Source organism: Aplidium turbinatum, chromosome 14, assembly GCF_918807975.1.
Source record: "Aplidium turbinatum chromosome 14, kaAplTurb1.1, whole genome shotgun sequence".
NCBI lineage: Eukaryota > Metazoa > Chordata > Ascidiacea > Aplousobranchia > Polyclinidae > Aplidium > Aplidium turbinatum.
The window spans coordinates 1144713-1165377 of NC_137485.1; the positions used below are offsets into that span (position 1 = coordinate 1144713).

General features: G+C 36.4%; 1 protein-coding gene across 1 annotated transcript; it reads left to right on the plus strand.

The window, feature by feature from the left end:
- The first annotated feature begins 10579 nt into the window (after positions 1 to 10579).
- Positions 10580 to 15988, plus strand: LOC145783580 (uncharacterized). The gene is made up of 3 exons (XM_082595477.1): positions 10580 to 11200; positions 11309 to 12080; positions 14301 to 15988. Exons 1-3 carry the CDS (start codon positions 10580 to 10582, stop codon positions 15935 to 15937), a joined length of 3030 nt encoding a protein of 1009 aa, XP_082451603.1. The 3' UTR covers positions 15938 to 15988.
- The last annotated feature ends 4677 nt before the right edge of the window (positions 15989 to 20665 follow it).

Here is a 20665-nt window from a genome sequence, read left to right on the forward strand (position 1 = left end):
AGGGGGGGCATTGGGCCATGCCCCCCCCCCCCCCTTAAATTTTTTTAGTAGTTAACGATGTAGATTAAAGCATTTAATAACTTTGGATTGCACTGTCAAAGCAATTAACAATGTTGTTCTATAGACTAAGCCAATACGAAATACATAGCCCACCCCAGGTATGCCAATGTAGCATAGTGTTCTGTAAGCCTATTAATTATAGTGAGAAAGCAATGGATTAAGGCTAAACTAAACCATACTGGGATCAATGGCTAGTGGCGTAGCCAGGGGGGGTTTGGGGTTACAACCCCCCCTTTGGCACGCGTGTGACTTCACGATATTGAGAGGGAATGATGCTTTCAGTTTAAAAAAACTTGCCTAATTCTAAACAAAACTGCAAGAGCGAGTTTTGCCGATACCAAACATCTCAACCAGGAATTAGCAACAAGAAAACATAGAGACTTAGCTTTATTTCCGAAAAATGCTGAAGAAAACATGATCTTATCCTTTTGCAATGCACAGAGGTGGGCACCCGCTACTTTTAAAGTAGCGCGCTACCGCTACTTAGGCCAAAGTAGCGCGCGCTACGGCTACCCGCTACCAATTTACAAAAGTAGCGCGCTACCCGCTACCGCTACTCAGGCCGAAGTAGCGCGCGCTACCGCTACTTTTTCCGCTACTTTTGTCTAAAATACCTTGAAAACGAATGTTATCATTCGTTTACGCTGTCATTTTAACGTCGTTATAGAAAACACATTCTAAGGGAAATTTATTGTTACGCATCTTTCAAAAACACAACCATTTCAAAGTGAGAGTCATTAAGTCCTGCCCGCTTTCGCTTAAGCACATCTTTTCCAACAAAGAAAAGTCTCTCTACCGCAGCACTGGAAGGAATGGGAGTGTTGTATTTAATGAACAGATGTTTTAACTCAGTATTCGAAATGCTCAAGGACTTGCTCTTGTCCGAAAAAAAGGCGTCCACAATTGTTACTTCCTTCTGTACCGACGTTTCACGGGATGGCGCAAACACTCCAAAAAATACATCCTCGGAGAGTCGGATTCATGACTGGTGTTGGTGTCACTCTTCTCGGAATCAACCTGGCTTGATGTCTCCCGCAACAGTCGAATTACATCTGTCTTTACTTTTTCTCGCAGTGCGTCAGCATCATCCATGGAAACGTAGTGCAGAAATTGTAGCCACGACGTGTTGAAAGAGGGATGAAGACATGATGCCATAACGCATTTCATGTTGTTAAAGCACTTGTTGAATCGTTTCTTCACCGCTTCAAGGACTTTCACTTTAAACTCCTCACAGGTCACAAGATCTCTGATCTCGGTCAACTTCTTCCCGCAAATTGTGATGGTTGGAAGCAAGACTCCGTAATATGCCTTGGACTCGCTCTGGAGAATGTCTAAAGCCTGGCAGATAGGCTTCATCACACGGAGATATTCGCCAAAGAAGTTGACGTCAGCTTGAAAAGACGGAAACTTTGCAACCAAGCCGATTATATGGCTGCTTGACCACGCCAGTATTAAAAAAAAAACAAGCATTTTTTTCAATTTAAATTAAAAAGTAGCGGGTAGCGGGAGTGCAACTGAAAAACAGTAGCGTCTCTCCCGCTACCGCTACTTTGGAACAAAAATAGCGCCGCTACTCCAACTAAAAAGTAGCGCCGCTACCGCTACTTTTACCAAAAAAGTAGCGCCGCTACAAAAGTAGCGCGCTACTGCCCACTTCTGGCAATGCAACCTGACAGCACCATTTTACAGGAATATTTATACCCACATTTTTGTTGAAAATGCTCTCAGAATGCACCAAATTCAAAGTAATTTTTCAAAATTTTCTGGGAGAGGCCCCAGACCCCCCGCCGCTGGGTGTCGTCTTAGGCGAAAACGCCGTTGAGCTAAGCCCATCGGTCATCAAAACCCCCACCCCTTTCAAAATTCCTGGCTACGCTACTGTCAATGCCACCCCCCCCCCTTCAGAAAATCCTGCATACGCCATTGCCTATGGCTGTTACATTATGTTCATTAAAGAACCAAATGACTTTGACACAAACCTCTCAACAGGTAGAAGACATTCATACGTGCGAGTCTGAAGAAGACAATTATGCATCAAGTTCGAACCACACAAGCGAGAGTAGGCTAATACTCCAATATATAGAAACATTTTTGAAGCATCGATGACCCCATTCGAAGATGCTTAGCTTTCCTAGTGGTTTCTTTTGCGCTTTTGTGATGTTTCTTTCAATACATAACCAAACAATGAAAGGTTTGGATCGAAACATTTTGAACGGTGGGTTACTAAACGTTTTCGGTAGGTACATAACGTTTTAATCCAAAAAAAGAATATAGCTAAAATTTCATGTCTTAAACGTAAGCTTTAGGTGCATACAAACCAAGATATTTTATCAGCACGTGTTTCCACGTCATAATTTTGATATAAACTGGCAAAACGGACTTTGTAATGGAAAAGCGTCACGTGGGGGAGGGGAGGGGGTTGACAAAAACGTTACGTTGGCGTCACATGGGGAAGGGGGGTCAAAAATTCGGAAAAACAGCATTACGTAATATTTGAACGCTCCCTTAGCTCATCATTCAAAGCAAGGTAGGCAAAGAAAGGTGTGGAACAATCTCCCGAAAGCCATCACTGAAATTGAAACCTTTTCAATATTTTGCAGTAAACTGCAAAAGCACTTGCCTGCCGAAAATCAATCTCTAACAACCTGAAACTGTGCTATAACTCTTTGAATGCCTGACAATTACCCTAGAGATTGTTGTAAACACAGATACATCAAGTAGGTCTTCAGTAGCGGTACCCGGTCATTTGGTCGACAGGACGTTAGGTCGACAGAACGATTCATTTTAGGGTTAGTTAACTAAACTTAACTCTAACCCTAAAATAAATCGTTCTGTCGACCGAATGTCTGTCGACCAAATGTCTGTCGACTAAGCGTCCTGTCGACCAAATGTCTGTCGATCAAATCATCAAACGACCTTCAGTAGCATCAAACCTTGCATGGTGTCGTTCCCTGTCACTAGAGGTCACCATGGTTGTAACATGTCCTGGTAGCCTATAACTTGCCTTTCCGGTTACCACTCTTGTAAACTTACCTGCATATTACTTTCTTTACTCTTCCATAAATACCATAATGTGCTGCATAATTTTACATTTAGAGAGTAATACCTGAAAATGAGAAGGGCCCAAGTCCACATTTTTGGCAAAATGAGTTATACCCACCATCGTAATACTAACGCCTAGCGCTACCTTATGAGCAAAAGAAAGATCCAAATCCACGCTTTGAAACTTGTTATCGAAGGCAAATAAATTTGTATGATTAGGAGAATGGCCCAAGTCCAGGACTTCGGCCATTCTTCATTATCTTCAAAACAAAGTTTTACCTGAATTTAAGAAGGTAAACGTTTATTCTGACGGTTGCAGGGTCCAAAACCATAACCACACTGCAGTGCAGCTTTTTCATGCACTGGTAAAAAACGGAGATTTTGATGCTATTGATCATAATCTGCCAATAAGGGGTCACAGTTTTCTGCCATGTGACCGGCATTTTGCTACGATTGGGAAAATAAAGCGGCTGAGAGAGAAGACGGAATGGTATGATGGATGGTTGAAGGATCAACATGGTTGAAGAACAGTTTGAAGTGGTTCGTGTTACCCAAGACTTGATAAAAGACTATCGTGGACACTTGGCTCAATATTTCAAAAAAGCGACAAAACGGGGAACTGAGATGTATCTCGTGTCAGAATACAATTTTGGTGTGAAATGTATGATTCATACCCACAGATTTTTAAGCTGGCTTTTCAAGTAGGCCTATTACTGCCCTTCACTGCGACGTATCTAAGTGAGAGTGATTTTTCAGCTCTTCTGCATATGAAAACGAAGGAAAGAAATAGAATAGATGTAGAAGACGACATGAAACTGGCTCTGTCTAGCACGCAACCTCGAATTTCACGGTTAGCTGCAGACCTACAAGGTCAACCATCGCATTGATTTGTCAATACATGCAAGAAAAACATTTTTAGTGTTGCCTTTTGTTGTACCGGTAGCCTATTATTTGCTAATAGTATACTTGCATTTAGGAAAGAATTTAAGTGGGGGTCGCTGTGTCTACAAAAAGTTTTAAAGGGGGTCGCCAAAACAAAAAGGTTGGGAACCACTGGGCTAGGCTATATCATTAAATGAAAATTTGAAGTTAATGTTTAAAATACATACATATATATGCCGTATTAATGAATTCATGAAATTTTTATCCAAAGTCATGTAAGAATAAAACAGGTGAATACGATCAAATATAATACATAATTGAAAATGTATAGGAGGGATCCTTGGATTTATAATGCATCAAATCCTTGGAAGATTTCCTATTCAAAATGTGCTGGTATCATTCAATTAGGTGTCATTGTATCCTCTGAAAGGGGGTATATAGCAAGAGCAAGGGTGTAAAACCCAACTAATCAAAATTGGATGATTCCACAAAGTAAACAAAGTCTGAAAAACTTCCAACATGGATATGTTTATAAAAAGTATAGGCATATTAAGATAGGCTTTATCACAAGGATATAGGTCAGGTCATTTAGCACTATCCCATTAAGCCTTTTAATGGTAGTCGAACATTAAGAAGATTCCAATATATATTATATACAAAACAAGTCAGAAATTTGACTGCATAGCAGTAAAAATTATGCAGTATATATGCATTGATCAGTGTTTTCTCTAAGAAATCAACCTCTGTGCAACAGTCAAAAAAGTGTGCAATGGTTAAATCATTTTGCGGGGTCTTGCTAAAAATTAAAAGAATCTGCACAATACTGAGATCAATTAAAATACTGTATTTACTTTCAAGAGGTCAACTAAAATCCATTCAATATTTTTCGTATAGTTTTCAAAAATCCTCGCACATGCGTTCAAACATTTTAAGCGAAAATGTGCTTAAACAGGAAACACCAGCATTGATATCAGGCAGCTTCAGAATTTATCACAACTATCATAACGCTGGCAATATTTCTAGGTTAGATGATAAGGTTGCAACAACAACAAAATAGCTCATACGTTGACCAACCAGAAAATTTCCTTCAGTCTCAACATTTAACAAAGCTGTGAACAAATTTTTTCAACACTATTGTCTGACAGTTTGTATTTGATTCTACTTCCGCTTCCCAATGCTGTTGGACTATCAACAATGCAAATGATCTGAGGGAATCAGACAGACATCTTCTTCATTATCATTCGGCCAATAAAATGAAGCAGATGGGCCACTTGGATGCATAAATTTCACTTTTACTTCTTTATCCAAAGAAATATCAAATACTATTCCAACCCACCAGCTGAAATCGTATTTACATGCAACAAAATCCATTGCTTTGATGAGTTGGTAAGCAGGCATGTTCGTAAAACAGTAGGTTGCAGCAAAATTGCTATCACAACTCACATACTTACATCCAATTTTATCAAGGGCAATGGGCTCATAGTGGTGGTATGATCTTGTACCTGGAATTGTTTGACCAGCTTCAATTCTGCTGCGTAGCTTACTGAGTTTGTCAATATCAGATTTTGAAGAAAAATGAAACTTGATACCATTTATGTGACCTTTGCAATAATTGTACAGAGTCCCCACTTTGTTAATTTTATCATTATAAGGCCGCTGCAAGCTTTCTCTTCTTACTAATCTTTTCACTGTTCCTCCATTCCCATCACAGGGGGACTTACCATGGCTGGTGGCGAAAAAGACCCATTTAGCAGACAGACCAAAATCTGATTCATGACAACAGAGGTTCATAAGGGTTTTTGAAATTTTTATACTGAGAAGCACAGCCATCTGAATAATATGTAATTTTCTTAATGAATGGGATTTGCTCTTTAATGAAACTGCAGATTTTGTTTTGCACTTCATATACAAATGAAACATCATGATCTTTGTCATCAGATATTATGCAATGGCTTACATGACCATTGACCAAGAGCTTCAGAATTGGAAGATTTATAATAAATCACAGCTGGATGGAGAGAACATTGATCGTGGTATGATTGCGCTTCATCTTGCAGGATGAAGCTGTAATTCTCAGCGAAGTCAAATAAACAGATAACTTTGTCCTGCTTCAGCGTTGCCTTATGATCTTTTAAAGTCAATGCCTGAACTTTAGCAGTGAAGGAGTGCTTTTTCAACTTGTGAATTTTTTCGGATAACAACTGGACAAAATCTTCAGCTTAGGAAGTGTGTGTTTGTAGCATGCATTTGTCTGTTGATATCCACTGTCGGTATGTGAAATTTTTTATACTTTCAGCGGCATATAAATCTGTCAAGTAATCTTGTAGTACTCTCAAACCAGGACAATTAGAGCAGCTATTCATCATGCACTGCTTATTTTCAATGTCGCAGACAATCATCTTCATTAAATCTTTATAGTCTTTATCTGTCTTACTGCTGTTGGCCATAAGTATCGCATTTTGGTGGTGTGTGCATACACAGACAGTATGCGTACCAGCTGAAGAAACTGTGACACACTGTTTGGGCCTTAATGAAAAAAATGATGCTCTTCCAACTTTAATATCAGGATGTGTCCTTTTGAATATGGAGTACAGTTCATCAACGTTACACAGTAACAACCTCTTCTGTTCATGCACATTCCTTTTCACACTCACTTTATCTTTTTGACCTGGCATGATTCGTGAAAAGGAATGATCAATTGATCATCATCAAGATAAAACTCACAAATGATTTGTTTGGTTTCTTCTGAAAGTTGGTATTTTTTCCCTACAGTGGCAGGTTTGCCCAACCCCCTTTTTTTTCCTTCAGCATCATGGCTTGCCTCACAAAATAATCTAACACATTAAAGAATTGTTGTGCTTTCTTATTGTGTCCAAGAATTTGGTTTTAAAGTTAAAATAGAATACTTGTCATCACGGTCAGCATTGTAAAGCTTATTTTTCAATTCATCCATTATGAGATCCAAATCTTTTGCTTTGACTGCATTTATTTTATGATCTTCAATCGTTTCATCCTGCGAAGTACTTTGAATATCCACTGCCAATACACCAACTGCTTGTGCAAATGTCTCATTCAATTGTTTTGTAACTTTTCCAAGCTTCTCGGTACTGTAAGAAAGTTTTTGATTTTTAGATTTTAATGTAATGGGAGATGTGCCGATTGCATCTAAAACTGTATTGGTTCTCTTTAATGAATCCATATCTTTCAATTTTTCATGGAGCTCTGTTTCTAGTTCACTTTCAGATGATGAGATCTGAGATAACTTTTCTCTTATCGAGGATGTGCTGGATGAATCATCATTTGTCATATCTTCTATGAGAAGAGTCCAGCATTTCCTACAAAGTTTTTGTCCAGGAATATCTTTTAGGTGTTTATTTTTCAGAAATAAAGCGTGGGCAAGATTGATTTCATGAGACCCCTATGGCTTTTTATGAGACCGAAGTCTTGAATGTGTGTTAAATATGTCACAACATTTTGAAAAATGAACCCCATAGTTGTGCAATAAAATCTTTTCATGATGAAAGCATATGTTCCCATGTTGCAAGACAATGTCGTCATCCAGTTCAGCACGCATTTGTAAGATTTGCAGTTGTTCTTTACCAATTTCTTCAAATGAGAGAAAGCCTTTCTGGCGAATTTGAGTTTGTTTATGACATTCATCATTTTCATTCAAGTGCACACCAATTGAACAAGGGATATTATCCATTACTAAATTAAACACAGAGTATAGGCTACTGAGTACTGATAGATAGAATAATTGCTTAATTTCACCTGTATGCATAATGTAGAACATATGACACTTTGTTTTCGAATTACTGATAACTTTTTACTCAGCCATATGCAAAACTTAAATTCACTAAATTCAAATAATATCATCTTTCAACTACCAAAAATGACTTTTCATTTTTTCATAAAGTATCATAGCGGCTCGGAATATGTGCACAAAGTGAGACACCTCAAACAGCAAAAATCTCCATGAAGGCAACTATTTCGAATGTTCTAACCCAGTTTTTTGGATTCAGCACCCTCAAAAATGGGGAAATAGCATTTTACTTCATCGATTTACTGTAAGGGGGAAGCTGTAGAAGCTCAAATTCGCTGAAGCATGACGCAATTTGGACCAAGTGGGGGAAATTTCAAAATGCGATATCTCCAAAACCGCTCGAGCTAGGATGCTCAAATGTGGAGAAAATAATTTTTTTAGCTATTGGAATCAGTGTACCAAGTTTCGTAAAATTCGGAGAACGTGGGTTGACAAATTGGAAAAAAATCGTTGATTAAGGATGGACTGACCCTGAAGTATTTGTATAACATTACCATTAGTATTGTAGCCAAGTTTTAATCCGGTGATCCGTTTCCGATGGTGGTCCGATCCACTTCGACGTACCGTAATCGCATTTTCACCCTCCTTCATTGATTGATGTTTTTATTCATCCTCATATTAGATTCCCTGTAGAATTCGCATAGTCTGCTGATGGGGACTACAAAAATAGTGACAAATTTTGCGAAAAGTGGGAACTTTAACGATTTGCATCTACGCTTTCAATTTGAATCTTGCCAGTTCCTTGTTTTGATGGATGATGCTTTAATTTGAGCAATAAAGTTGCTTCTTCAAACATTGAGCGGCATGAAGAGACCTGCAATGCACATGATTTCTTGCTATAACAGTTTATTAAATAATTTTCACAATGTCATCTTGGTCACAGTTGTTTGACGTAGTGCATTGTATTGTGGTTTTTTTATCAATATCTATTTTTGACCAACCAACAATAAATCTGGAAGAAATATTTTTAAAGCGAGTGGCACTAAAACTTCTTTCTAGAATAACTCTATATGACGAACCGTCTGAGTAAAGGATTTACAAAATAGATTCATAATATGTTGTTTGTTTAATTAATTTTTTACAGTTATATGCATTGATTCTACATAGCGATTATCTTCAACCGCCAAGATTTTTTTTGTGTTAAGTTTGGTTTACGTTAGAGGGGCCAAATTTAATGACAAAGCAATGCACAGCGGATGTGTTTCCTTTTACGCAAACTTTTCACTGCAATGTTGGTGTTTAGTCTTCAACACTTTTATTGCGTTTTTGTGTGATGCCAATCATGAGCTAGACAGGTAGTAATCGCATTTGTTTCTTGGCATTTGTTGTGACCTCAAGTAAAGCTTTCTCTTAGTATTTTGTTTGTTCATCAAAGACACAGAGAAATCAACACATTGCATTTGAAACTACTTTTGTTGTGTTCATGAGTAACTCGTCTACTGTTTTTTTTTTTCGCTGAGACTTTTCGGTCATTTGTCCAAAATGACTTGAAAAAATTCGGGCATTTTTTAATTTATTTCGGTCATTTTTTCTGATGAAAATATTTCCTTGCAAGTAGCTGATACAAACCAAAATTTGCACTTCCTGACTAGCTACAACATTAAGTTTCGCTGAGAAACGTTGTCGTGTTTTATCTGAGAAAAGTTAGAACAGACAAACGTTTCTTTAACGTTCATCAGCGAAACTCAACCTTGCAACACCCGGCCGCAGACATCTTTTATTGTCAAGTCACAGCCTATCTATTTTGTGAGTTGTGCAAGGCTGGTGTGTTGCGCTTGAAATGGCTTTGCCCATGGTAGGATTTTTTTTGTGGGGTTTTCTTTGCCTGCCTTGCTATGAGCTAAACGCATCAAGACGTGTTCCCCTCATGACCATCAGCACTCTTGATAACGCACCATCGCCGATCTTCATAGCAATTGTCCATACAAATCTTAAATATATCAGCTAAAGCTATTTGGGTTAATAAAGCTATAGCCTAAATACATGTTGTTTATTTTTATTTTTTGTAACATTTTCTTTTTTTTATTTTCCCTTTATATCTTAAATTTTTCTGAAGGTGTTGCGACCGTGCCAAATTTCTTTCAACTCAATAACTTACTTCGGTCACAAGCACGTTTTAACGTTTGCGTTTTGTCGCTTCTACCCTTTTCTCGACCTTTGCTATGTTGACGTGTATTGTTTTGATATGATGGTCAGAAATAAAAACAATTGAACTGAACAGTACAACGGAAAGGAATAAAAACAAGTAAGAATGACCAAATAAAAAAAAAACGTTACGCTCTTATGGTTCGCCATTACAAAGTAAATTAACTCTTCAATAATTTCACCACTCACGTTGTAGCGTGCTGGCTTCGCCTTACTGTGCCAGTGCGCGTATGCCACGTCATAATTGAATATTTTGTATGATGCAGCATTTAACCTTAAACGCATAAGTTTATCTGTGCAGTTGAACAACGCAAGCGATTTCTTGTTAGAGTTTGCAACCGAGAAAGCAATTTGAATCCAAGTTCTACGATTGCATTCTCTGCATTAAAAGTCAGCAAAGCAATCTATTTTTTCGGACATTTTGACCAAATTGACTATATTTTTTTCGGACATTTTGCTAAAAAATCGGTCACTGACCGTAAAAAAAATCAGCTCGTCTAACTCCATGTCATTTATGTTTTTGCAGGAATACATTTAGTTAACATTGAAGTTGCAATGAAGTCTAAAAACTATAAAAGTAATCACACTTTAGAAATTTTGTCAATGTTGAACAATGACAGAATCAAAATGAAAAACTATTGTGACGTCACTTTAACTGCTGGATCTAACGACTTCGCTGGACACAAATGTATCCTTGGAGTGTTCTCAACATTTTTCTCGAAAATGTTTTCTGTAGAAATGCGAGAAAAGTATGAAAGAAAAGGAAATGTCCAAGGAGTGACTGAAGAAACACTTGAAGCTGTTTTAAACTTCATTTACACTTGTGACATCACAATCACAAGTGAGAATGTGTACAACTTAACAGAAGCAGCTAATTACATGGGAATTCCTCATCTGAAGGAATTCTGTGAGGAGTTTTTACTTGAGGAAATTGATGCAATAAACTGTCTACATGTTCGGTCATACTCAAAGTTGTATAATCTTGACAAAGTTGTAGAAAAAGCAGATTTTGTGATTGCAAACAATTTTGAAAGTCTAATCAAGGAAAAACAATTCAACGAAATGAATTTTGAAGACATTAAAGAAATTCTTGAAATGGAAGATAAACAAGTGACATCTGAGGAAATTGTTTTCCATGGAATGATTGAATGGATCAAACATGACGTCAATGCACATAAGCAACAATTGATTAAGCTTTTCAGTTTATTGAAACTAGAAAATTTATCTGGAGATTACTTACAAAATGTTGTCAGTCAAGAAGAATAGATAAAAACGTCATTAGACTGCATGACAATGTGTTTTCAATCAACAGTTTTTCGATTGCAACAAAACAATCAAGCTATTGTTTCGCAACAGAAAGCAGAAAAATATTTTTTTGCTTTTGCTCCAAATCAAATGTGGAAATATGACATCATAAAGAAAGAAACAAGTCATCTGACAAACTCAATGTGTGATCACAGGTGTGGATCAGGTGTGAGTCACAAAAGGAAAGTTTACATCATAAGTGGAACAAATACCAATGCAGTGGAAAGATTTGACTTGGACGACCAGGCGTCAGGTTGGAAGGAATTAGCTTCTAGAAATGTAAAGAGAGAAAGTAGTGCTTCTGCTGTTTTCGATGATCGCATTTGCAATTGTGGTGGATGGAGAGGTTTACGATCTGGAGAATGTTATAACATTGATGAGAACAAATGGAACAGGATTGATGACATGAATAGAGGACGTTCCTATTTTGCCTTGGTTTCTACCAGCGGAGGAATATATGCAAGTGTTGGTTATGGCAATGGTTCATTAAACTCAGTTGAACATCACGATCCTCGCCAAGGTGGTTGGAATATTGTTCCTTCAATGAAAGTTGCAAGGTATGGTCTAGCAGGTGTTGTGCTCAATGATCAATTATACGCAATAGGAGGTGCAAACAACGAGAATGGAAAACTCAAATCAGTCGAACGGTTTGATCCAGGAAATCAAACCTGGTGCAATGTTGCTGAGATGAATTGTGCAAGATCTCATCATGGAGCTTGTGTGTCAAATGGGAAAATATACGTCACTGGAGGAGGATCAGATGCTGTGGAGGTTTATGATCCAGAAAGGGATGTTTGGGATGTTGAATTCAGAATTCAGAAACGTTCGATTTATTGTTATTTAGTTTTATTTGTTTCATCATAATGGCAATTTGGCAATTGAGTTTATTTTAGATTAAACATTTATTTCATTTGATGTGTTTCTATAACTTTTGTATATATTTATGAGTATTTGTATAACATTACTAGTAGTAGTAGTTCAGTAGTTTTCTATTTTAAAATTTTCTTCCATTTCATCTCGGACATTTCTTTTATTCTCAATTTTTTATGATTTCTGCGCTTATGCCACAAAATGTTGTTCTAATATTTCTGGCTGACATTTTAATTGAGAAAACAACGAAATGGAAACAGCAATTCTTTGTTTCATTAATTTTCTCAGCCGAGTCATGGCTAATTTTATGTTGAACGTTTAATCACAAAACTTTGTTCCTTTATTGGAAGCTCACCAGATCATCACGTGATCTTGTCATCACAGTTAACGCTTTTTTTTCTTTTCTAAGGGCTCTGACTTCTGCCACGTGATCTTATTGTTTTTAGGATTGCTTGATTGTTTAAGTGTTCATATATACAGTTATTATTCAAGAGCGATGTTGCGCGTTTAACCCTTTGAAGGTTGGGGAGGGACTGTCAATTCAACTTTTTTGTATCAACAGTTGTATCTCTAAAACCACTGAGGCTGCAACTACGAGATTTCTTGACTTTTCCTAACTTTTATTCACCTCTATTGAACTGAAATTTTAAGCGAATAAAGGTTATAAATTGAGAGATATAAGGCATTTCTCAGCACATCCTCTGAAATATTTCATATTCTATTTATATGTTATTTTGCATTATTATATTATTGTGCATGAAAAATATAGATTCAAATTGAGATTATGTAAAAAAATTTAATTACAACATTGCAATGCATGTTCTTCATTACTTTACCCAAAAATAATGTGTAAACTCACGCAATCGCAAAATAATCCAAAAGTCATAAGACACCTCAACATTTCAACGTATATGAGCAGTTCTAAAATTCACATAGTTTTAATTTTCGGATATGCTCAGCGTGAATAATTTTACAAAGTGAATCCCAAATTTTGAAACCATGCCTTAAAAAATAACAGAGATATCACTCCTAAAGCATAAGAAGAATCGACAGCCCCCCCCCCCCCCCAAACTGAGCAAGACTCCAAGAGCCCAACCTTCTAAGGGTTTAAATGTCTGAACTAAAGTGAAATTATGCTACTCACAAAGTGTGAATGTTGTCGACTTCTCGTTCTCGAACAACCGTCCGGGTAACAATCGCACTGGTTCAATACGAACAAACAATCAAATTATTTCAGTTTAAGAAACGCAATCAAGCAGAAACTTTTACTCAAGTGATTTTACAAATTTTGTAGCCTGTGTCTTGATATGATGGAAGACTGTCTTCCATCCCATCATCTATATTTGCCTTATATTTCCATGGTTGACATCTTCCATCCGATAGTCTGCTGATGGGGACTACAAAAATAGTGACAACTTTCGTGAAAAGTTTAAACTGTTTAACGATTTGCATCTACGCTTTCAATTTGAATCTTACTGATTCCTTGTTTTGATGGATGATGCTTTAATTTTAGCAATAAAGTTGCTTCTTCAAATATTGAGCGGCATGAAGAGACCTACAATGCACGTGATTTGTTGCTCTGACAGTTTATTATATAATTTTCACAATGTCATCTTGGTCACAGTTGTTTGTCGTAGTGCATTGTATTGTGGTTTATTTATCAATATCTATTTTAGACCAGCCAGCAGTAAATGGAAGAAATATTTTTAAAGCGAGTGGCACTAAAGTTTCTTTTTTTTAATAACTCTTTAATTATGACAAAGACGTCTGAGCGAAGGATTTACAAAATAGATTTATCTTGTTTGTTTAATTTACTTTTTACGTTTATATGCATTGATTCTACATAGCTACTTATATTTAACTCCAAGTATTGTTTTGGGTTAGGTTAGAGGGGCCGTTCCAAATGTAATGACAAAGCAATCCACAAGGGTGTGTTTTTTTAAACACAAACTTGTCACTGTGATGTTGGTGTTCAGTCTTCTGTGTGATGCCATTTATGAGCTAGACAGGTAGTAGTCGCATTTGTTTCTTGGCAAGCCATTTGTTGTGACCTCAAGTAAAACTTTCCCTTAGTATTTTGTTTGTTCATCAACGACGCAGAGAAATCAACACATTCCATGAAACTTCTTTTGTTGTGTTCATGAGTAATTCGATGTTATTTATGTTTTTGCAGGAATACGTTTAGTCAACATTGAAACTGCAATGAAGTCTAAAAACTATACAAGTAATCACGCTTTAGAAATTCTGTCAATGTTAAACAATGACAGAATCAAAACGAAAAACTATTGTGATGTCACTTTAACTGCTGGATCTAATGACTTCGCTGGACACAAATGTATCCTTGGAGTGTTCTCAACATTTTTCTCAAAAATGTTTTCAATAGAAATGCGGGAAAAGTATGAAAGAAAAGGAAATGTCCAAGGAGTGACTGAAGAAACACTTGGAGCTGTTTTAAACTTCATTTACACTTGTGACATCACAATCACAAGTGAGAATGTGTACAACTTAATAGAAGCAGCTAATTACATGGAGATTCCTCATCTGAAGGATTTTTGTGTGGAGTTTTTACTTGAGGAAATTGATGCAACAAACTGTGTACAAATTCGGTCGTACTCAAAGTTGTATAATCTTGACAAACTTGTAGAAGAAGCAGATTTTGTGATTGCAAACAACTTTGAAAGTCTAATCAAGGAAAAACAATTCAACGAATTGAAATTTGAAGACATCAAAGAAATATTTGAAATAGAAGATAAACAAGTGACGTCTGAGGAAATTGTTTTCCATGGAATGATTGAATGGATCAAACATGACGTCGATGCACGTAAGCAACACTTGACTGAGCTTTTCAGTTCATTGAAACTTGAAAATTTATCTGGAGATTTCTTACAAAATGTTGTCAACCAAGAAGAATTGATAAAAACGTCATTAGACTGCATGGCAATGTGTTTTCGATATACAGTTTTTCGATTGCAACAAAAAAATCAAGCTATTGTTTCCCAACAAAAAGAAGAAAAATATTTGATTGCTTTTGCTGGAAATCAAATGTGGAAATATGACATCATAAAGAAAGAAACAAGTAATCTGCCAAACACATCGTTTAATCACGGTTGTGGATCAGTTGTGAGTCACAAAAGGAAAGTTTATAACATAAGTGGAGAGAATACCAACGCAATGGAAAGGTTAGACTTGGACGACCAGGCATCAGGTTGGAAGGAATTAGCTTCTACAAATGTAAAGAGAGAAAGTAGTGCTTCTGCTGTTTTCAATGATTGCATTTACACGTGTGGTGGTTTGTATGGATTAAGTGGTCTTCGATGTGGAGAATGCTACAACATTGACCAGAACAAATGGAACAGTATTGATGACATGAGGGAAGGACGTTCTGACTTTGCCTTGGTTTCTACCAGTGGAGGAATATACGCAATTGGTGGTTTCAACAATGGTGGTCCATTAAACTCAGTTGAACATCACGATCCTCGCCAAGGTGGTTGGAATATTGTTCCTTCAATGAAAGTTGCAAGGTATGGTCTAGCAGGTGTTGTTCTCAATGATCAAATATACGCAATAGGAGGATACAACCACAAAAAATTCAAATCAGTCGAACTGTTTAATCCACGGAACCAAACTTGGTGCAATGTTGCGGAGATGAATCATGCAAGAATGTATCATGGAGCTTTTGTATTAAATGGGAAAATATATGTCGCTGGAGGAGGATCAGATGCTGTGGAGGTTTATGATCCAGAAAGGAATGTTTGGGAAATTGTTGCACAAATTCCTGAATTTGAAAATGTTGAATTTATTGTTATTTAGTTTTTATGTGTTTCACCTCGTCCAGTCAGTTAAAAATGCTATAAGGTTTCTAATGTTGTTGAGTTGTTTTAAAATTAAGGAAATTTCACGCAATGAACCAAATCAGTGGAAGCCCACCTATTGACACTTGAGTCTATTTTAGATTAAACCTTTGATTGATATGTTTCCTTGGGTCAGTCCATCCTTAATCAACGATTTTTTCCAATTTGTCAACCCACGTTCTCTGAATTTTACAAAACTTGGTACACTGATTCCAATAGCTAAAAAAATCTTTTTCTCCACATTTGAGCATCCTAGCTAGAGCGGTTTTGGAGATATTGCATTTTGAAATTTCCCGCCACTAGGTCCAAATTGCGTCACGCTTCAGCGAATTTGAGCTTCTACAGCTTCCCCCTTACAGTAAATCAATGAAGTAAAATGCTATTTCCCCATTTTTGAGGGTGCTGAATCCAAAAAACTGGGTTAAAACATTCTAAATAGTTGCCTTCATGGAGATTTTTGCTGTTTGGGGTGTCTCACTTTGTGCACATATTCCAAGCCGCTATGATACTTAATGAAAAAATTAAAAATCATTTTTAGTAGTTGAAAGATGATATTATTTGAATTTAGTAAATTTAAGTTTTGCATATGGTTGATTAAAAAGTTATCAGTTATTCTAAAATTATTTGCATTGCCGGTTTAGAGTGCATTGTCTTACATAGCCTATTCTTTAGCTGCCCGAATTGTAGCATAGCCTAAATTGTAATGAAATTGTGACTTAGCTTTCTAAATAGGCTAGGCTATATCATTAAATGAAAATTTGAAGTTAATGTTTAAAATACATATATATGCCGTATTAATGAATTCATGAAATTTTCATCCAAAGTCATGTAAGAATAAAACAGGTGAATACGATCAAATATAATACATAATTGAAAATGTACAGGAGGGATCCTTGGATTTATAATGCATCAAATCCTTGGAAGATTTCCTATTCAAAAAGTGCTGGAATCATTCAATTAGGTGCCATTGTATCCTCTGAAAGGGGGTATATAGCAAGAGCAAGGGTGTAAAACCCAACTAATCAAAATTGGATGATTCCACACAATATAAACAAAGTCTGAAAAATTTCCAACATGGATATGTTTATAAAAAGTATAGGCGTATTAAGATCTATCCCATTAAGCCTTTTAATGATAGTTGAACATTAAGAAGATTCCAATATATATTATATACAAAACAAGTCAGAAATTTGGCTGCATAGCAGTAAAAATGATGCAGTATATATGCATTGATCAGTGTTTCCTGTAAGAAATCAACCTCTGTGCAACAGTCAAAAAAGTGTGCAATGGTTAAATCATTTTGCGGGGTCTTGCTAAAAATTAAAAAATCTGCACAATACTGAGATCAATTAAAATACTGTATTTACTTGAGGTCAACTAAAATCCATTCAATATTTTTTGTATTGTTTTCAAAAATCCTTGCACATGCGTTCAAACATTTTAAGCACAAATGTGCTTAAAAAGGAAACACCAGCATTGATATCAGGCAGCTTCAGAATTTATCACAACTATAATAACGCTGGCAATATCTCTGGGTTAGATGATAAGGATACAACAACAACAAAATAGCTCATACGTTGACCAGCCAAAAAATTTCCTTCAGTCTCAACATTTAACAAAGCTGTGAACAAATTTTTTCAACACTACCGGTATTGTCTGACAGTTTGTATTTCATTCTACTTCATCTTCCAAATGCTGTTGGACTATCAACAGTGCAAATGATATGATCTGAGGGAATCAGACAGACATCTTCTTCATTATCATCCAGCCAATAAAATGAAGCAGATGGGCCACTTGGATGCATAAATTTCACTTTTGCTTCTTTATCCAAAGATAGATCAAGTACTATTCCAATCCACCAGCTGAAATTGTATTTACATGCAACAAAATCCATTGCTTTGATGGATTGGTAAGCAGGCATGTTCGTAAAACAGTAGGTTGCAGCAAAATTGCTATCACAACTCACATACTTACATCCAATTTTATCAAGGGCAATGTGCTCATAGTGGTGGTATGATCTTGTACCTGGAATTGTTTGACCAGCTTCAAATCTGTTGCGTAGCTTTAACCTGAGTTTGTCAATATCAGATTTTGAAGAAAAATGAAACTTGATACCATTTATGTGACCTTTGCAATAATTGTACAGAGTCCCTACGTTGTTAATTTGATCATTATAAGGCCGCTGCAAGCTTTCTCTTCTTACTAATCTTTTCACTGTTCCTCCAATCCCATCACAGGGGACTTACCATGGCTGGTGGCGAAAAAGACCCATTTAGCAGACAGACCAAAATCTGATTCATGACAACGGAGGTTCATAAGGTTTTTGAAATTTTTATACTGAGAAGCACAGCCATCTGAATAGTATGTAATTTTCTTAATGAATGGGATTTGCTCTTTAATGAAACTGCAGATTTTGTTTTGCACTTCATATACAAATGAAACATCATGATCTTTGTCATCAGATATTATGCAATGGCTTACATGAGCAAGAGCTTCAGAATTGGAGGATTTATAATAAATCACAGCTGGATGGAGAGAACATTGATTGTTGTTCCAGTGGTATGATTGCGCTTCATCTTGCAGGATGAAGCTGTAATTCTCAGTGAAGTCAAGTAAACAGACAACTTCGTCCTGCTTCAGCGTTGCCTTATGATCTTTTAAAGTCAATGCCTGAACTTCAGTAAAGGAGTGCTTTTTCAACTTGTGAATTTTTTCGGATAACAATTGGACAAAATCTTCAGCTGAGGAAGTGTGTGTTTGTAGATATGTCTGTTGATATCCACTGTCGGTATGTGAAATTTTTTATACTTTCAGCAGCATATAAATCTGTCAAGTAATCTTGTAGTGCTCTCAAGCCAGGACAATTAGAGCAGCTATTCATCATGCACTGCTTATTTTCAATGTCGCAGACAATCATCTTCATTAAATCTTTATAGTCCTTATCTGTCTTACTGCTGTTGGCCATAAGTATCGCATTTTGGTGGTGTGTGCATACACAGACAGTATGCGTACCAGCTGAAGAAACTGTGACAAACTGTTTGGGCCTTAATGAAAAAAATGATGTTCTTCCAACTTTAATATCAGGATGTGTCCTTTTGAATATGGAGTACAGTTCATCAGCGTTACACAGTAACAACCTCTTCTGTTCATGCACATTCCTTTTCACACTCACTTTAACTTTTTGACCTGGCATGATTCGTGAAAAGGAATGATCATCATCAAGATAAAACTCACGAATGATTTGTTTGGTTTCTTCTGAAAGTTGGTATTTTTTCCCTACAGTGGCAGGTTTGCCTAACACTCCTTTTTTTCCCTTCAGCATCATGGCTTGCCTCACAGAATAATCTGACACATGTTGTTGTGCTTTCTTAATTGTGTCCAAGAATTTGGTTTTAAAGTTAAAATAGAATACTTATCATCACGGTCAGCGTTGTAAAGCTTATTTTTCAATTCATCCATTATGAGATCCAAATCTTTTGCTTTGACTGCATTTATTTTATGATCTTCATTCGTTTCATCCTGCGAAGTACTTTGAATATCCACTGCCAATACACCAACTGCTTGTGCAAATGTCTCATTCAATTGTTTTTTAACTTTTCCAAGCTTCTCGGTACTGTGAGAGAGTTTTTGACGCTTTATTTTAGATTCTAATGTAATGGGAGATGTGCCGATTGCATCTAAAACTGTATTGGTTTTCTTTAATGAATCCATATGTTTCAATGACAATTTCCCATGGAGTCCTGTTTCTAGTTCACTTTCAGATGATGAGATCTGAGATAACTTGTCACTTATCGAAGATGTGCTGGATGAATCATCATTTGTCATATCTTCTGTGAGAAGAGTCCAGCATTTCCTACAAAGTTTTTGTCCAGGAATAGCTTTTAGGTTTTTATTTTTCAGAAATAAAGCGTGGGCAAGATTGATTACATGAGACCCTTTTGGCTTTTTATGAGACCGAAGTCTTGAATGTGTTAAATATGTCACAACATTTTGAAAAACGAACCGCATAGTTGTGCAATAATATCTTTTCATGGTGAAAGCATAATATGTTCCCATGTTGCAAAACAATGTCGTCATCCAGTTCAGCACGCATTTGTAAGATTTGCAGTTGTTCTTTACCAATTTCTTCAAATCAGAGAAAGCCTTTCTGGCGAATTTGAGTTTGTTTATGACATTCATCATTTTCATTCAAGTGCACACCAATTGAACAAGGGATATTATCCATTACTAAATTAAACACAGAGTATAGGCTACTGATAGATAGAATAATCGCTTAATTTCACCTGTAATGTAGAACATATGACACTTCGTTTTCGAATTACTGATAACTTTTTACTCAGCCATATGCAAAACTTAAATTCACTAAATTCAAATAATATCATCTTTCAACTACCAAAAATGACTTTTCATTTTTTCATAAAGTATCATAGCGGCTCGGAATATGTGCACAAAGTGAGACACCTCAAACAGCAAAAATCTCCATGAAGGCAACTATTTAGAATGTTCTAACCCAATTGTTTGGATTCAGCACCCTCAAAAATGGGGAAATAGCATTTTACTTCCATCGATTTACTGTAAGGGGGAAGCTGTAGAAACTCAAATTCGCTGAAGCGTGACGCAATTTTTTATTTTAAGATTTTCTTCCATTTCATCTCAGAGATTTTTTTATCCACAAATTTTGTGATTT